The 17,682-nt window shown below is 39.1% G+C and overlaps 1 protein-coding gene across 4 annotated transcripts; it reads left to right on the top strand.

The window, feature by feature from the left end:
• Nucleotides 1-5,151: 5,151 nt before the first annotated feature.
• On the top strand, nt 5,152-17,185 carry LOC116773985 (protein masquerade). Of its 4 annotated transcripts, none has more exons than XM_032666588.2 (14): nt 5,152-5,324; nt 11,375-11,524; nt 11,861-11,971; nt 12,347-12,540; nt 12,899-13,093; nt 13,339-13,466; nt 13,873-13,997; nt 14,245-14,439; nt 14,520-14,594; nt 14,705-14,864; nt 15,034-15,221; nt 15,335-15,424; nt 15,698-15,852; nt 16,202-17,185. In XM_032666588.2, exons 1-14 carry the CDS (start codon nt 5,243-5,245, stop codon nt 16,367-16,369), a joined length of 2,016 nt encoding a protein of 671 aa, XP_032522479.2. In that variant the 5' UTR covers nt 5,152-5,242; the 3' UTR covers nt 16,370-17,185. The 4 variants fall into 4 exon arrangements, with proteins under 4 accessions (XP_032522479.2, XP_032522478.2, XP_032522480.2 ...); XM_032666587.2 differs by having other exon boundaries at nt 12,335-12,540; XM_032666589.2 differs by lacking the exon at nt 5,152-5,324 and adding an exon at nt 6,440-6,540 and having other exon boundaries at nt 12,335-12,540.
• Nucleotides 17,186-17,682: the final 497 nt, after the last annotated feature.

Below are 17,682 nucleotides of genomic sequence, written 5' to 3'. Positions count from 1 at the left end.
CTCATTTATTACTGTCCCTTATAATAACAGCAGACGGAGTTGCTTGTGTTACACACTATGAAAAATATAGCAAGTAGAGCATACTGTCGTTTTCAAGCAGAAAGGTTGTTCTTCCAGCTTGTGTTGTAATTTCAAAAGTGAAACAATTTTCTCATGCTGTAACTTTATAACTACGTTTTTAATATATATGTACTATATTTATATATATATGTCTTAATATTATTTTAATATTTGAAATGTATTTAAAAATGGGACTTGATACAAACGACAGCAGACACTCACGTTTATGGGTTGTGGAATGTAAAGAAGAACATCAAACAGAGGGTGAGGGAGTTTGAGGTAGTTGAAGAGAAAGTGGACGAGGGTGTCTCCATCAAGACCATATTCTAGATAGAGTGACATCTCATCCTAATATTGTGCAAATGAGATGGAGTGGATGAATAACCTAGACGCCTGTACCCGGACCTTCTGCTGACAACAAATCTAGACAGATACACCATTGAAGTGTCACGCTGTGGGGAACCTCCGACCACTGCCTGGTTAAATGTGTCGACATATCCTCCGCTAGGTCTTCATCATCAATGTTTGGACTGTCCCGTTCTAAACATGTTCAGTGCTACCCACATAACAGACGGGACGGCTGCGAAGGTCGAGACGAACTGTCTTGTCTTAGTTTTCCCAAATAAGACGTGAAGCCCCCGCTAGTCTCGATACGCTAACACCGGAATGCTTGGACCGAGTTGTCTGTCTAATTTAATAACCTACCTTCATATTATGTGTCAATTAATAACTTAAAATGTACAAATGTCAGCTACTGAAACAAGTAATGCTCATACCTACTCCCTATTTCCGGACCAACACACGTCATATTTTTCACACTAGCACTGTTTCATCCGTATAAGAGATAGTGTAAGTCAGAGACTCCTACAACTATAGGCTAACGTTAACAGACGCTGATCTCCCTTTGAAGAACAAAATTGGGCTTCGTACTAAGACGTTGGTAATATTTTGCAATGATTTTTTTCGAGAACAATCTTGATTGAAATCTAAGGACATCGTTTAACTTTAGAATCATAACAGATGTCCAGATGCGTGGATTGCTTTGTTTATATCTCATACATTTTTACCGTGAATATTTAAAGAGTAAGTGATATTTAAGATCAAGGAAGTAAATTTTATTACGATACCGAAGCACGCGTCTTCTTCCTCACGTCCGCCAAACTCGATGAATAGGTATAGTGAAAAGTGTAAGTGATAAGTGATAAATAAATTTAATGTCATCCGCCTGTTAAACAGATAAATATCTAGTCTAGTCTCTTTAAATATTTTTTAACATTCTACATTAATAAAAAAATAGCTCCAAAGGTAATGGTGATTAATTTAATTTTGTACTAATCTTTCAATAAACGATCGCACTGCAAATGGAGTCTGTGGAATTTATTGCTGTTATGTAATATTTCCATTCCAAAGATCAACACATTTTTACGTTGAAAGGATCGGAATAACGCTTTGGGATCATACACTGACAGGTACAAGGTACGGGTGTACCGAAAGGTCCAGAGAGACATTATTGAGTGATGCGAAGGCAGCGAACGGAACGCTATATTGGCGACTCAGGTCATTCATCCAGAGACAACCTCAGCAACCGAATGTCGGATCGAGTCGAGGTTTTTCTGGTTCGATAGCCCAGTTATCTGGGTGCTTTTTATAAAAAAAAAATGATCGGACCATCAATATTTAAATTTTAGGGCTGGAAAACAGAACCCATATCCGAACGCTGAGGTCGCTTCATTCAACTCGCATCGAGAGCTTCTTTTTTCGAGCGAAGTTAAAAAAAACGAAGTCCCATCTCCTAGTTAAGAACATTTGCTAATGACATATTGGTTTTAATTAATAATCGGTGTTAATGTAAGCCAGGTGTCTCTGGTTATTTTTATCACACTACACCCTTTGTTACAGATCAAAATCTATGACACGTAGCCAACTTACAAAACACTATTGTCTATTATAGTGATGTTTGCTCTTCGTAACTTAAAACAGAACACCTTCATAAATATGCTCGTTTGCTGAACCTGTGGTCAGCTCATAGAGAAACAGTGAAAGCATTAAACTACCTTTTATTAAAACATTTTTTTATGTGTGAATGGAACTAAAGAAATAACTACATACGTACGGAGTATTACAGTTTTATATTCATAAACCTTCACACAGCACTAAGCTCACAGAACTCGGGATGGCTGGAGTAATATGCTATATTTATAACAAGGAGTTATAATATGCTCTTGTGAGTGGAGGTGAGGGGTCACAATACTCTGTCTTAAAGGGTCATAACACTGTCAAAATAAGGTACCTGGTTTACTGAAAGTTCCTCAGACATTAATCGCTGTCATTGGTCAAGGTTAGCTTCAAATAGTTTCCAGTAAAACGGCGCTTCAATTATAAAGATGTTATCAAATTCCGTAACCGTAACCGTAACTAACAGATATCTATTCTATTAACAGCCGTAACTAAATCTATTGGATATTCGAAATAAGATTATATACGTTCTGGTTACAATTTAGTTTTTATTTATAGTTAATTAAGACTTTTATGAGTTTTAAGTAATTTTGGTCCCTCACAGAATCTCAATAGCAATGTTGTCTGAATAATAGTGTAGGTACATTAGTAATTTAATAAGTTAATCATAAACAGATTGGATCCAAAAAAAATACAGAGAAAATACTGGAAATAAAAAAAGGCGAAATTGTTTATGCACTCGGAAGGTTACGCTACAAAATATATTGGCTATTTATATATTTCTTTACATTACTAAATGTTCACATAAAAACTATTACAATTCCATAACAGGTTGCGTTTTTTGTTAGCTAGAATTTCTTTCAAACATTTCAAACATTCGCAGTCCGATGGCTTACCCCAAGTTTGTTTCTCACACAATAACCATTATACTTTAGTGTGCGAAGATTTACTGAATAACTTCTAACGCTCCGTATTTAGTAGGATGATATTGTAAACTTGTGATAAGCATACAATTAAGCAATACTACTTATAGCTTTATGTTAGCTATGTACAAGTATATGGTATTATTTTTCATTCAGTATCAAGCCTCGACGGCAAGCTATTTTGTTCAGTACATTCCTGTGTCAATATTATTCTACCAGTCTCATCCCATGTTACAAGTGGCGCCCTCGGTGCTGAACTTATTATAATATAATATAATCGGTAGAATTATTTTTATAACTGATAATAATTAATTATAATACCGATTTATGTCATTTTGTAATGGCAACATTTAAATGTCAACCTGTAATTGAAAATTAAAAATATTAGCTTCAGAAATTTTGTAAGACATTACTGGAAGTAACGCTGAACATTGAAAAATAAATTTGAAACTGTATCTCGAACACCCAATTCTTAGAGGACGTCCTAAGAAGAACACGGATCTCCAAATCAAACATTTCTTCCTCCCGTTTTCCTGTAGAAAGCGCTGTAACAAATGATCAGTAATATTGACGTCGTGTTCATTTCCCGTGACTTAAAAATAAGCCCTTGCTTTAATTGGTTCCACATTAACAAATTAATTGGCTTGCAAAAAACCACAAAAATTGTTGATTCACTGCCTCTCGGGTCTCGGGGTGAATGTACCACGAGGAAAGCACTAGCACTTTCAATTTTTGGAATCAGTCATTAGTCAGAGATATTCAGAAATGATTGTCACTTCCTGAATACTGATTCGTCTCACATTTAAATTTTTAATAAGAGACTTCTTAGATTTTACAACAAGTACTACAAATATATGAACACAATCGGAATTAATTGAATTGAATGTATCTGTCGTACTCGGAGCCCCGAGGTAGGTTTAATCTCGTTTTTAAGTTCAATATGACTTTTAACGAGTATGTGTTATTTTGAAATCTTTACCATGGAATTTTCATGATGACATTTAAATATAATTAAAATAGAAAGATAAATTATTGAGATAAATGTATAAAGATAAAAGAAGAGAGACCAACTTATAATGTAGAGAAAATTAATACATATACGAAATGTAATTACCCATAGTGTTGGAATAGAGTTTACATATAAAATGAAATTTATAGCTCTCTATAAATTCTCTATTAATAGTAAAAATGTAGTTTTATAAGTGAAAAATAATAAAACGTCAGGTCTTAAGTGTGGCGATGGACACTCGTTTTAAGGTCACTGTATCCTGCACCGATCACGCGGGAAATAATAACAAACGTCTAATTTTAACTTTTGAAATTATATACAAGGATATGGTATTCAAATTTTTTAAAGAAAGTATTAAAAATAAATTTATTCAAGAGAAAATATTATATAAATATATGTATATATTTTCACATTAAAATTGATCTTTTCATTTGTTATATGTTCCTATAATCTATCGTCTCAAAGTTGCGAAGAAAATGCTTCTCATGGATCAAGTCTGCAGGAAGTGAGACGGCTTTTCCTTTTAAGGTAACAGCTTCCAGCAAAAGGCGCTGCTTTTAAAGAGAATCCTTTTCAATGGCTGCGATACAATAAACTTTGAAACCTTCAAAACTAGGCGAGCAAACGATAAATGTATGATATTATCATTTAGTTGTTCTTTGCATTACCTGACTTAAACGTTTCATTATTTACAACGAGCATATCAATAACAGATATTACTAAGTTAGTGAGTTTTGAAACCGAGTTAAACCTTCTTACAATGTTCATTCACTGTCGAAGCGGAACACGTACACTATGTCCGCTAACCGTGAAACTGATTCACCATAGAATATTTATTACAGATGAGACACCCTCGGGTTGTTATAAAGTGACAATATTGAACTGTTGTAAGTCACTTGTGGAAACTTGTGGAGTATTGACTATCGCAAAGAAAAGGTGTTATTAGAAGAATTAGGTAGAATGGTATAATGTGATCAAATTCTGATATGTTTTATACATTTTCAGTTAATCTTTTCAATTCTATGTTGATAATTTAAATGTATTACGAAACAACGCCTATCACTGTACCTATAGATTATTAATGTAAAGTATGTATTTTTATTTTATTTAACTATAAAAGTAACTGATTCTAATATATTTAAGTTTAGTACATATTTCCGTAGAACACATCTGCATCATAATCTTGGAGGCTCCTTTCTCTCTTCGTCGCCAGTAGTGTAGCACGCGACTCGGCGGTCGGTCGCGCCATGACACTTGGTACTTGACAGTTGACACTTGACACTTGACAGTGACCATGAGAGTGCTCGCTATATTCCTCCTCCTGGCGGTCCCCATCCTCGGCCAGGATGAATCGTTCGCCAGCTCCTTCCTATCAGGTCAGTAGAACAGGTCGATAGGTTTTTGTTATATATTTTTAACCGCTACCCGTAACGGATCTATGTCCAAGTAAACCTGTGTATCTTGTTTTTTGCAAAATTGGAGAAAGTTTTAAGAATTATCGTCTAACCAACATATGTCATATTGATTTTGAATCATAAATATATATATTCTTTATAGAACACAGGACCTACTTTTAACAACTGTCTCCGAGGTTTTGTCGTATTTTTTATATATAAAAGAAGTTATTAGCATAACATAGAAGTTATTATCATAATAAAATTTTTACTTATGTCCATCGCATAGCACAAACATCGCATAGCACAAAAAAATAAAGTTATACAACTCGCATATAAGAAAAATAGACAATTTTATGAGGATTTAGAAGTATCCAAAAATGTCAACAGAACGCGGAGGTCCAGGGAACAGCCGAATGGGAAATAATATATGTAAATACAAGAGAGTTTTCATCATGAGATAATTATAAATACAAAAAGTATCAATAATATTATCTATTGTAGAATGTTTTGACACTCGTGTGTTTTTAATTGTGAGTAATTCTCGAACGTTAAACAGATATCTTATTCCTCTCCATCGTCTAGCGGGTATTCGTATTCGTGCTCAACTCTCTTAATTATGTGAATTTTAAATCCGCCTAATTTAGAAAACTGTCTATTTAATTAAATTAATAGTAATTAGAAAAGTTATAATAAGTTCTCTGTCATTGAATTGTATTTGATACTTCTCAAATATTTAAGATTATTAAAATGACAATTTGAAGTAATATTTTTCGAAATGACAGTGTTGTATTTAATTTAAAAAGAAATTATGATTACCGAAATTAATAATAGAAATATCACGGTTCTTCTTAATTTAGATAACAAAATTGTAAGAAAAGTTCAGTTAGTCTTTTATTTTAAACGCTCTGAGAAAATATTTATTTAGCACAGGTTTTCCACAACGCTACTGAATTAATATGTTTCAGTTAAATTAATTATGATTTGAATTTTAAAAACGAAATCGTTTGACATGTTTAGATTTTTAAACTGTACGCTCGTTTAGTCTGTGATACATTTGAAAGATTCCGATGTGCCAAATACCGGCACGTATTAATATTGGACCTGAATATCAAATGAGTAATTAGTGTGTGAATCCTAATTGTATTAGTGTTTGAGACGGACAAATAAAGTGTCACAAGTATAGCTAAATACACAGGTGAAGTTTAATGTATTAAAAAACATTAAATTCAATGAAATTCACAAAACATCATACTCCTGCTATAATAATTTGTAAATACGCATTCTCTTGTACTGAAGTCTCGGCTGATAATGACAGACATAAAATTCTGTAATGAATGAGTTTAAGCGTCGGAGGTGCCGCAGTAAACGTGGAACATCTATGTATGGGAACTTAACCATAACGGTTTTATTGCCCGTTATCTGCTTAGGTGATAATTATCGTTAATATTTTTAGAATAAACTGTGAATTGGGATATACGTTACTGATGGAATCGCCTTGCTAATATGACATCTATACAAAGATAGCAGCCATTAATGAATTATCAACAGCCAATTGTTGTGACGGATGCGATCTTTGATAACTATTATTTGAAAGCTTTATTTTCAAGAATACTATTAATTAATTTGGATTTATTACAGTTTTTTATTATATTTTATAAATTATATCATAAATTTTAAACGCGGAGTAAAACAGAAATCGAATTCGATTATTCAACACAAATCATCTTATCATGTTTTACGTATACCGAAGTCGGCGAGAAAGGTCCGGAGAAAGGGGAGGAGAGGTGGAGGGGGCAGAGAAACAGGGGAGGGAAGAAGGGGGGGTGGAGAAAGTTAACAGACGATTGACGATTGATCTGAATTATGTGGTCGTTGTTTGCATTTTGTGTGATGCAATTTTGTAATATTTATTCTTTCACCTTTTTGTGCATCTGAGGTTTTACAAATATATGATTAAAACGCAATAAACAAGCGTCCAGTTTCGATTCATTCTTAAGATAATGGTAACTGATAAAACAGCCTTTGTTAAATTGTATATATAAATTTAAAAAGTTATTGCTGTAACAGATATTGGAATAAAATTTTATTTGACTATTATCAGTCAATCGTAGATAAAAGTACTTACATTATGCGGCTGAAACACAAAATTATAGTTTAATAATTTAAAAAAAGCAATATATTTTCGCGACAAGATTTCCTTAATATGGAGTCTAAATTAATTCACTCCTGTGTAGGTAATAAGTGACTTAAGTAATTGTCAGTGTATAATTTTTTACGTTTCATTATAGGTAGTTTATAACAATCGAATTTATTAAATCATTGCTTAATATTATCAGAATGGCAGCGTTGGTGTACGTACATTCGAAGAAATTTTCTGATACTGTTTATACTTACATTTTATATTTTTTAATGCCATGGCTTTATTCGCACTGGAATCGTGGAATATTTGGCAAATGTCAACGTACAGATTCTAAATTCAAATTTACAATATTCTAAGATATTTTTGAAGGAGGAGATTAATTAGGTTAGGTCGTGTTGTCCTAAGTATGGCCTTCATCCCTGCGTGTACAGTATATTCTGCTAGACACGAGGAGGACATAGAGGAGAAATATTAAAAAAATTGTTGTCATCACGATAAAAATCTTCTCATATGGTGTTACAAGGTTTATATTAAGGACCAATTTGGTAATTTAATAAGTGAAGCAGATTATAACTAATAATACGCCATGTATGTAGTCTTCCGTAATGTTTTCGCGTGTCGCCACGTCAGTGACGGCCGGTTCGTTGTATTCTCATGAATGGTCGTAGTGCCGCAGGACGTTCACCTTCGTGAAAGCATCACGTTTGCTCCGACTTCTACACTGACCATGAGAACTTCTTTACAAGACATTTCTACAACCATTAATTGCTTGAACTATTGATTATAATGTACATTTCATATGTGATTAATTCTCATGATTCTTGATGTTGGAAATTTTTGTATTTTATTTTTCTTGTACGCGTTATACTTGGATTGTTTTGACGGCATAAAATTTCATAAAATCGTAGCCGGTTTTAAAATGCCGTCATTATGAGAGACGGAACGCATGAGTAGTATAATAGATACAAACGCGTTTCACTATTTCAATTACAAAGTGGACCGCTGTCGCGAAAGTAAGTTCCATATAGCACTACTACTAGAACGACATGTCGAGAACGGGATGAGAAGTGACTAGAAAGTGCTGACAACATTATTTACTATTAATCGGTACAAAGACAATCAACATCTCCATCGGGACTTAAAACAAATGATAACTAAGATCAGTTTGAGAAGAAATAACTTTAATCTCTCGTTCGTTGCTGAATGCGGATAATGCTCGTTTAACGTATTTCAGAGCGTCTCGTGTCGTGATAACGTACAGTTCACAAGCGAGTGTCTGTTTAGGTATGTATTTAGTAGCTAGCAACACGCCGGCTCCTCCCGGCGAGGGTACTTTCATTTTCGGTGACGATTTCACCGCGTTAGGTCATCGGGTAACGGTGCACCACGGTATGGTACAACTGACGAGAGAGGCCCGATACAAGCCAATACGATATTATATAGACGTGGAATTGTATGTTTTGATATATTAAGATATATTTGGTATATGTCTGAGGTTTGGATATGTATATGACAGATCATTAAATCGTATAAGGAAAATTATATTTTACGTACCTATGTTTCCAGAGCAAATTACGTAATATGACTATTGTATGTATTGTATGTTTTATTAATAAAATTAATGATTGCGGTGAGTTAAACTAATAGCATATTAATAATGCTTTATCAGTTTGCTCGCTATATTTCCTGCATTGGGGCACGGAGTGTTTTCCTTTCATTCGTTTCGGTTAACTGTGCCAGGGAAGCTAACGGTAACCCCTGGATAGGAATGCGGCCCGACAGGTATATTTAGGATCGTTATTGTTAGGTAATAGGGTCGAGAATCGCGTGCAGGTGTCCGAGGCTTCTCTGAAGGCCGTGTAGTAAAGTAACGGTGAGCACCAAATACTAAACCATTTGAGATACTTAACATATCAATTAACTTCCAGATGATATAACTGTCTCAGCATCCTAACAGTTTTATCTTTTTGAATATCATTATAATTATCATTATTTACTATTTTTTATGTAACATTAGCGGTATGTTTTCACTAATATAGTTAAACTTAATTAGGATAGTTCGAATTAATACAGTAAGTCATTGTGGAAGTGTTAAGTATTTCCAGTGATATAAGAGATTACAACTGATCGAATATCATTTTATAAATGTAATGTTCATATAAATTCAACATAATCACCGTCAGCCGCCGGTACGGTTGCCATCTATCAGATTAAGTTATGTCTCCAACCGATTCTTCGGGTTCCAGTAATCAGTATGTTGTCTGATGAAGACGTATGGGGAGGGTAATGATTAACAACTGGGTCGTGATTTAAGTCGAGCACGATTCAATCAATTTCCACCCTTCTAATTTACTATTCATTCTTTAGCACCAACAAAAGACACCAAGGGATGTAGGTGTCGACAGAGACCTCATTTAATTTCCATCCTGCATATGCTATGCACCTAATATAAATATGAGAGTCCTATAAAGAAAGCAATATTCTACAGCGACTACACCTGATCTCCCTAAAAGTCCGCCTCACTAACCGCAGAGTTCCACACTGTAATCTCTTGCCAGTCCATCACCACTGGGAGACTAGTAAACTGCATAGATTGATAGACTTCTAGATTCTGTTTTCTGCAGACATACCTTATAGATTCAGGTTACACCTTTGACTATAACTTCCTTCAGCGCACTTGAATATGTATGTACATGCGCCTAACATCACCGGAAGTGATATTTTCAGTACAAAAATTTTGTACCCTCTGGACTCTTGTGGACGTAGGTATGAACGAAATAGCCTATGCTGGTGTCTACTTATCCCCAGCGGTGATCATGAGACGGATTGGCAATCTTAACATGAGCTGACTTATGATGCTGGGCGGGAGAAGTTTAATTTCGTCTTATCACTATTCTAGGGGATAGAGTAAATAGGATTTCACTGAGATAATGCCTTCACAGCTTATTGTGTTTAATCTAACCACAACATAAACGCTAAAAGACAATTTGATGGATGAATTAACAAAACATGAATGTTCTATACTGTTATATACCTGTAATGTTATATACCGGTATCAGGAAATTACCCGAAATATTTCTTATAGTGTAGGAATTATAATCTATTATATGTGTATAACCCGTAATTTAAATTGTGGATAAACTAAGAATGGAAACCAGTACTTAATATGAGTTTTAATAGTAAATAAGTAAAGTAAAATGTATGCAGCATTACCAATTTTTCCTCAATATTGTAATAAAGATTCACGAGTCAATAACCATCAACACTCCGTAAATATTGCGACAACACAGACCCGGGATCACGAGCTGTTGCAGTGTCTTAAAGTTGTGTTGTTTATATTAAAAACAAGAACTCGTACTGCACCTTTCACTGTATTTTTTTTTTGTTACCTTTTTTTGGTAATTGTCTTCGTATGTGTTTGGTAAAGTATTAGAAATGGACACCAAAGTTAATATGGCCGAGGAAATACTGACGAACAAAAACATAAGATTTGTCTTAAAAATGTACAAGGACCGCTTTGAAACTAATATGTACAGCTATGAGACAAACATGAGACAAATTATTCAAAATTATTATCAATGGGACTCTTTATATTCAGAGTTAGAGGCTGAGATTCAATTTTACACCCGCAGTCGAATTTTTAACCGTTAAATTGTCCACGAAAAGCTCAAGGTCTTTCAATATATCTATACAAATATATATCAACTTTGGAACTGTCGGTTTATGAAGACCAAAGTAATTTGAACTAAAGGTATTGCAGAAAAACTTTAAAACTTTGATGTTTTAATTATTGGAAGTGATATTTTCTCACTGTACTCGTACATTTGTATATTATATTAATAAAACGATTTTCTTAAACGAGACTTAGCTCATCGGTTTCAAATTCCAGGTCTCCTTGACACCCTGGATACTCAAGTAGATGCGAAGAACTGTCCCGGGGTGTGCATGCATGCGCTGGCTTCGCTCATTTGTTCGAATGTTCTGGAGGAGGTGGAGTGTCCCAAGCCCTCCATGAAATGCTGCGTGGATGAACCTCTCGGTAAGAACTAAGCTTTTTTCGTCAATTAGCATCATCATAATTCTGTTTTGTCAGCTTTAGTATTTAATTAAATATCAGAGACAAGAGGTTCCTTCATTTAAAATAGTTATCACAGATTTCGTTGTGTTCGCGGATCAGAATTTATTATTATATTTGAGAAAACGAAGATTTAGACGGATCAGGATATTTCAGTCAGCAGAATGCCTATAAGGAGAATGTTTCCAAGTACAACGAAATACCGTTTAAGCAAAATCTAGATCCAGTACATGGCACGGGTCCAAACCCTGATTGATTAGCGAGTTAAGCAAATGTTTTAAAATAAATTTAAACTTCAAGGTAACGACACGATAACGACAACTCGGAAGCCCTTCACGACGCGATACACGACAACAGAAGCGGAGGAGGACGAAGATGTTACGACGCGACCTGACAAATACAAAGACAGTGGTAATTATTAGGTACACTACATATTAGGTTATCAATAGACATAAATCAGTGGTAGAGAACAAAACGCTGTGTCACAGACGGCTTCGATAGCGTTAAGACACCTTAGAAAGAATTAATAACTAAAACTATGGTATGCCTCCGATGAATACAATGTCATCTGCCGATAAAATCATAATAAAGTAAAACGCTCGAAAAAATCAAGGTCGTTTAGAAAACTTTCACTATAACACTAACGAGACACCATCAGACAGGCGGTGTAGTGGGTCACCTTCTCCTGGCCACGTCCCCGGTCCTGTCAGAAGTGTCACTGACCTTGCCCTCCTATATGTAATAGTGATTAAAGCGCCCGAACTGATATAACAGAAACCTCGTCAGGAAACATCGCGTGTCCGGGCATGTGTGTGGAGTCGCGGTACAGTCAGTATTGCGAGGCATACCTGGCGTCCACTGGACTGTGCGTGTCTGGGAGGCAATGCTGTGTCTCCAGGGATGTATACGGAGAGAAGAGGCCGCCGGATCTCGTGGTGCCCAGCGAGAAGAAACAATCTACTAAGAGGCCAACGACGGCGGTCAGTTTAACATGTGATATGTGTAGTCACCCTTCGTATGTTATGTTCCAGGGTCCAAACCAAAAACGAGTCCTCCATGAGGCTAAAAATGTCTATAGCTCATAGAAGTTGTACCTCTCGATTATCTTTGCAGGGAATTCCGATTTTAGAGCATTAGTAATGAATAAGAATACTTCCGCTATCCACACGTCCAGAAACATTGTCTGCTTATTTACGCGAAAGTTCTATAAAAAACACGTCCTGCTGAAGTCGCATTTGATCAAATACTTGAATGTAATCTACGCTCTTCAGCTTCATAGACGATTATTGTCAGCGCACGTCGTTAGGGCCAATGCTCAAGCTGAGCTTATGTTCCCAGCTGACGACGACGCCGCAACCAAAACAGAGGCCAGGGCACAAATGCCGCGGCGACTGCATCACGGGGCTGTTCGCCTTGCTGTGCGACCACGTCGACGAGGACGCGACCTGCCCCTCAGACGGAACCTGCTGCATCACCGAGTCCAGCACCGAGCAGGTCACCAGGAGACCCACCACGCCCAGGCCCACCACTCCTGTGAGAATTAAATCTATTCTAGATTCATGATTACAGATTTCTGCGAGTATTCATAGACATGAAACTAATGTTGTCGGATTTGCAACGTTAGCTAAACGTCGGAAACGTAGCTTTTGAAAATAATAGAAAACGCGTACAATTCTAAATCCTTGGAATTTATAAGAAATCAACAGTTGTTGTATTTTTATTTCGACTCGTATTTTAAAACCTTCTCGAGTATTCTACCCACGTTCTCCTCTCACCAGGCGCCGCTCCCGCGATGTCCAGGCTACTGCCTGCTCAATCTCATGTCTGCGTTCTGCGAGCGCCCCGCCGTCCGCCTTCACAACACCCAATGTAAACTCAGCGGCTCCATATGTTGTGATAACAGCAGGTAGGAAGCATTTCTACACACACACATACACACATACATACACACATACACACACACACATACTAAATAACTGGTTTTATCTCATCGACGTATCAGTAACAAGCCGATATACACATCCGATGCAGCCAACAGATGCGGGACTCGTGACGTGATTACAGGTCGAGAGTAAAGAGAGTCTTAACTGAAAACCATTCTATTTTAAATTCATACATTTCAATAATACTATCTGAAAAGTCGTTGATGAAAAAATAACTCGTGAAGATTAGATACATTTATATAGCAGCACGTAACCCTGAGCCGTGACGCGGGCGGCCCGTGACACCAGCACCAGTAACTATTCCACCACAGAGGTCCAGCGTGTGGTAGTGAGTCGGCACGATCATGAACTCGTAACGCTTCCCCACAGAGTCCCGCCTCGCACCACGCCGCGGCCCACCACCACCACCACCACGACCACGCCGGCGCCGCACGACTCCCGGCCCGACTGCCCCGGCTCGTGCATCGTGTCCCTGCTGTCGTTCACGTGTTTCCGTACGTCTCGGTGTCTTATGTTCCACGGCCTCGGCTGGCGGGTCGTTAGTTTCACGGAGGACTCACTAATGAATTGCTTTGAAGTACATTTAAAGTTTGCACCATCATACTCCTGTAGTAGAATTTTTAATTTTTTTGTCTGATCGAGCTAAAGAAATAGCTTTATAGGAGGTGAAACAGATTATTGTTGAATGCATCTTTCAATAAATGACTTGTATCTTAATAGTCTGTTGTGGGTTGTCATCAGGAAACGCCGAGATGACGGACGTCTTCAAGTGTAAAAAGGCTGGGACCCAGTGCTGCGCGCCGAAGTCGAAGGTTCTAGAGGCCATGGGCATCAGCAGGAACGACACCTTCCCGCTGGCCACCACTCACCCACACACGCAGGCCCACACCCCCCACACATACACCCCGCAGACGTTGCCGTACACGACGGCCATGAGTGAGGATATTACGAACAATTTAGTTGACCTTCTAATAATTCCGAGCACCCTCTTGATGTGACTTGTAATATTGTTCCAGCTCAGTACGAACCCAGCTACGTCACGACTTTGAGGACTCCCGAAAAGTACAACAAATACGTGTGCGGCGTCAAAGGTGAGCCTCGACACCCCCCGGGTCCGTTTACCCGCACACAGGCCCGTACCTCAGAGGTTTGTGCTTGGAGGTGTAGTTTCTATCTGTACGTGTAATGTCACCGTGTGCAGGTACGTCAAGTCGTGCCGGGCGGGTCATGGGCGGCGAGGACGGTTCCCGCGGCGAGTGGTGCTGGCAGGTGGCTCTCATCAACTCCTTGAACCAGTACCTGTGTGGCGCGGCGTTGGTCGGCACGCAGTGGGTCCTCACCGCCGCTCACTGCGTCACCAAGTATGGAACATGTTTTGCTCGACATAAACACAGATACGGGAGACTTCCCCGCACTCGTACATTAGCCAGAAATAAACACCTCGATTTGTGTGATAACGTTAAATAAAATTGAAACGGGCAGTATACGACACAACTTCATCAGGTTTTAATATACATGGTTTATGTCCAGCATCGTCCGGTCCGGGGACGCGATCTACGTGCGCGTGGGCGATCACGACCTGACCAGGAAGTACGGGTCCCCGGGCGCGCAGACCCTCCGCGTGGCTACCACCTACATCCACCACAACCACAACAGCCAGACGCTCGACAACGACATCGCGCTGCTGAAGTTGCACGGCAAAGCTGAGCTCAAAGAAGGTGGCTTAGAGTGTCTGTCTGTTAATGTCCAATGTTGTGTTTCCAAACGCCGGCGCCCGGACACGCGAGCTGCGCTCGACTAGACTACTAACATGTACCTCGTGTCTGTCCAGGGGTGTGCTTGGTGTGTCTGCCGGCGCGAGGAGTCAGTCATGCGGCGGGGAAGCGGTGCACGGTCACCGGGTACGGCTACATGGGCGAGAGTGAGTGTGCACTCATTATAACACTCAGTCAGACAGTTATCTGAAAGGAGTTAATTCCCAGCATCCGGAGTCGAGAGCATGCGAGATTAATGAATGTGATGAGAAAAAGTTGATTAGGATTCTCAGCAGGACTGGAAGTGTCGCCGTTTGTATTCAATATGTTATTTTCTGTAATGTATCCGTTACTGCGGGAGGTTCCTGACGGCACACGAGTCGTTCGTTTGAATGTTGTTTTCGTGCGTCTGGAGTAATCAGCACATAATCTGTTTGCAGCGGGTCCGATCCCGCTGCGGGTCCGCGAAGCCGAGCTGCCGATCGTGAACGACGCGGAGTGCATCCGGAAGGTGAACGCGGTGACGGAGAAGATCTTCATCCTCCCCGCCAGCTCGTTCTGCGCCGGCGGAGAGGAAGGCAACGACGCCTGCCAGGTTTGTAGAAGAACGACGTCCGAACAACCTCAGACGAGTGAATGGAACTAATATTTTCGGATTACTATGCTACAGGACCAACCGACAGACAATCACATCTCGTCTGCCGTGATCACGGTCGCTGCAAAGTGACCGAACGTCGGGATTATGTAGTAAAAATAATAAAACAAAGCTTGGTAATCCAAAAACATAAGTTGCCTTTAAAGACTCGCTGAGCCCGCCTTATCATTCCGTAAGCTGGACTGTGTCGTCCCGAGCGCCGCTCGGCGCCGGCGCGTGGCCACTACGCCAAGTGCTCGCGCCGGTTGTTGTGAATAGTTTAGTGTAGCCGGTGTCTTTTCCTCGCCAGGGCGACGGCGGCGGCCCCCTCGTGTGCCAGGACGACGGGTTCTACGAGCTGGTGGGGCTGGTGTCGTGGGGCTTCGGCTGCGGCCGGCGCGACGTGCCGGGCGTGTACGTGAAGGTGTCCTCGTTCATCGGCTGGATCAATCAAATAATATCCGTGAACAACCAATGAGTGCGAGCTCGCGCGTGCTCGGAGCCGCTTCCCGGTCTCTTCCCGTGCCGCTCGAGGGCCAGCCGCCGGCCTCGTGGGTCCGCGAGTGTATTTTTCCGCTGTGTCATGAATGTTTTAGCTTAGCGATGACTGTACCTGGTGGCGGCGCACCAAACGTCAGTTGTTTTCCATTCCGCAGCCCGCGTGTCGCCGCGCGCGCCCCGTCCCTCCTCCCAGCTTTCTTTGTCTTGTGGTCGACCCAACAACAGTCACAGCCGCTCCACGACCTTCATATTCTGAATTAATTTACTTTCAGTATTCCTAACGCGTTTACTTCTTTATATATATTTTTATTTTAAGAGAAGTTACTGTAAATAAAATATAACTTTTAGTGTAAGTTGTTACAGTCTAATGTGTCTAATGTCCGGTCACGTCCGGTCACGTTCGGTCGCGTTCGGTCTCGTTCGGTCGCGTTCGGTAGCGTTCAGTCGCGTTCGGTCGCGATCGGTCGCGTTCGGTCAGCGTGAGTCTGAGACCCGCGACTGGATGCTTATTTTAAAGTAATATCATTCGCCGCCCACCCTTTCTATGTCGTTTTGATATTTCTCAAAGTCGCGCCCTTTCCTATCAAAGCGATCACCGACCCCGGCAGGAGTCGTGTCTCTGCTATGGCTATGCAGTTGTCTAAGAGCCATTAACATTATATAATATTTTTTACACGTCAGAGCTCTCTTTTTGGAGAGTTGTAAATATTCTTAACTTATCATTATTATTATCTTAAGTATTTTAGGACTCTATTTATGATACGGAACGCATTTATATTTAATCTATTCTGTAAAATGTATTTAAGTTTTATAAATAAAGAAAAAAAAATACTCATGGTTTTTGTTACAATGATCCTGATTTTTTCCAAAGAAGAGATTATGTTTGTACCGATGACCGATGTACTGAGTGAGATAACCTATAACTTTACACAAGTCAGTTATAGTCCTGAACCTTACCAACAGACGCGGTCACACTCCACACGCAGCGTTTCCTGTTTGCCACACGTGATCTCGGAACACTACACTATTTCCGTGGGAAACAGACAGACTGCATAATATATCTATATACACATAATATTAAAAGCACCGTGCGGCTGCGACCGCTTTAATTTAAATTATTAATCTGTTGTGAGTGATACCCACATACGCTTTACTCCGATATTCCGTCTCAAATTTCATTAAAATCGGCTTAAGATCAGAAAAGGACAACGACAAATGAACTAAGAGAAATTTATATAATAAAGATACAATAAACTGGATGAAAAGGAAACTACTTTTTGATTTCCATAC

This window comes from Danaus plexippus, chromosome 20, assembly GCF_018135715.1.
Source record: "Danaus plexippus chromosome 20, MEX_DaPlex, whole genome shotgun sequence".
Taxonomy (NCBI): Eukaryota; Metazoa; Arthropoda; class Insecta; order Lepidoptera; family Nymphalidae; genus Danaus; species Danaus plexippus.
Note: the sequence above shows the minus strand (reverse complement) of the source record. Positions and strands in the feature narration are given on the sequence as shown.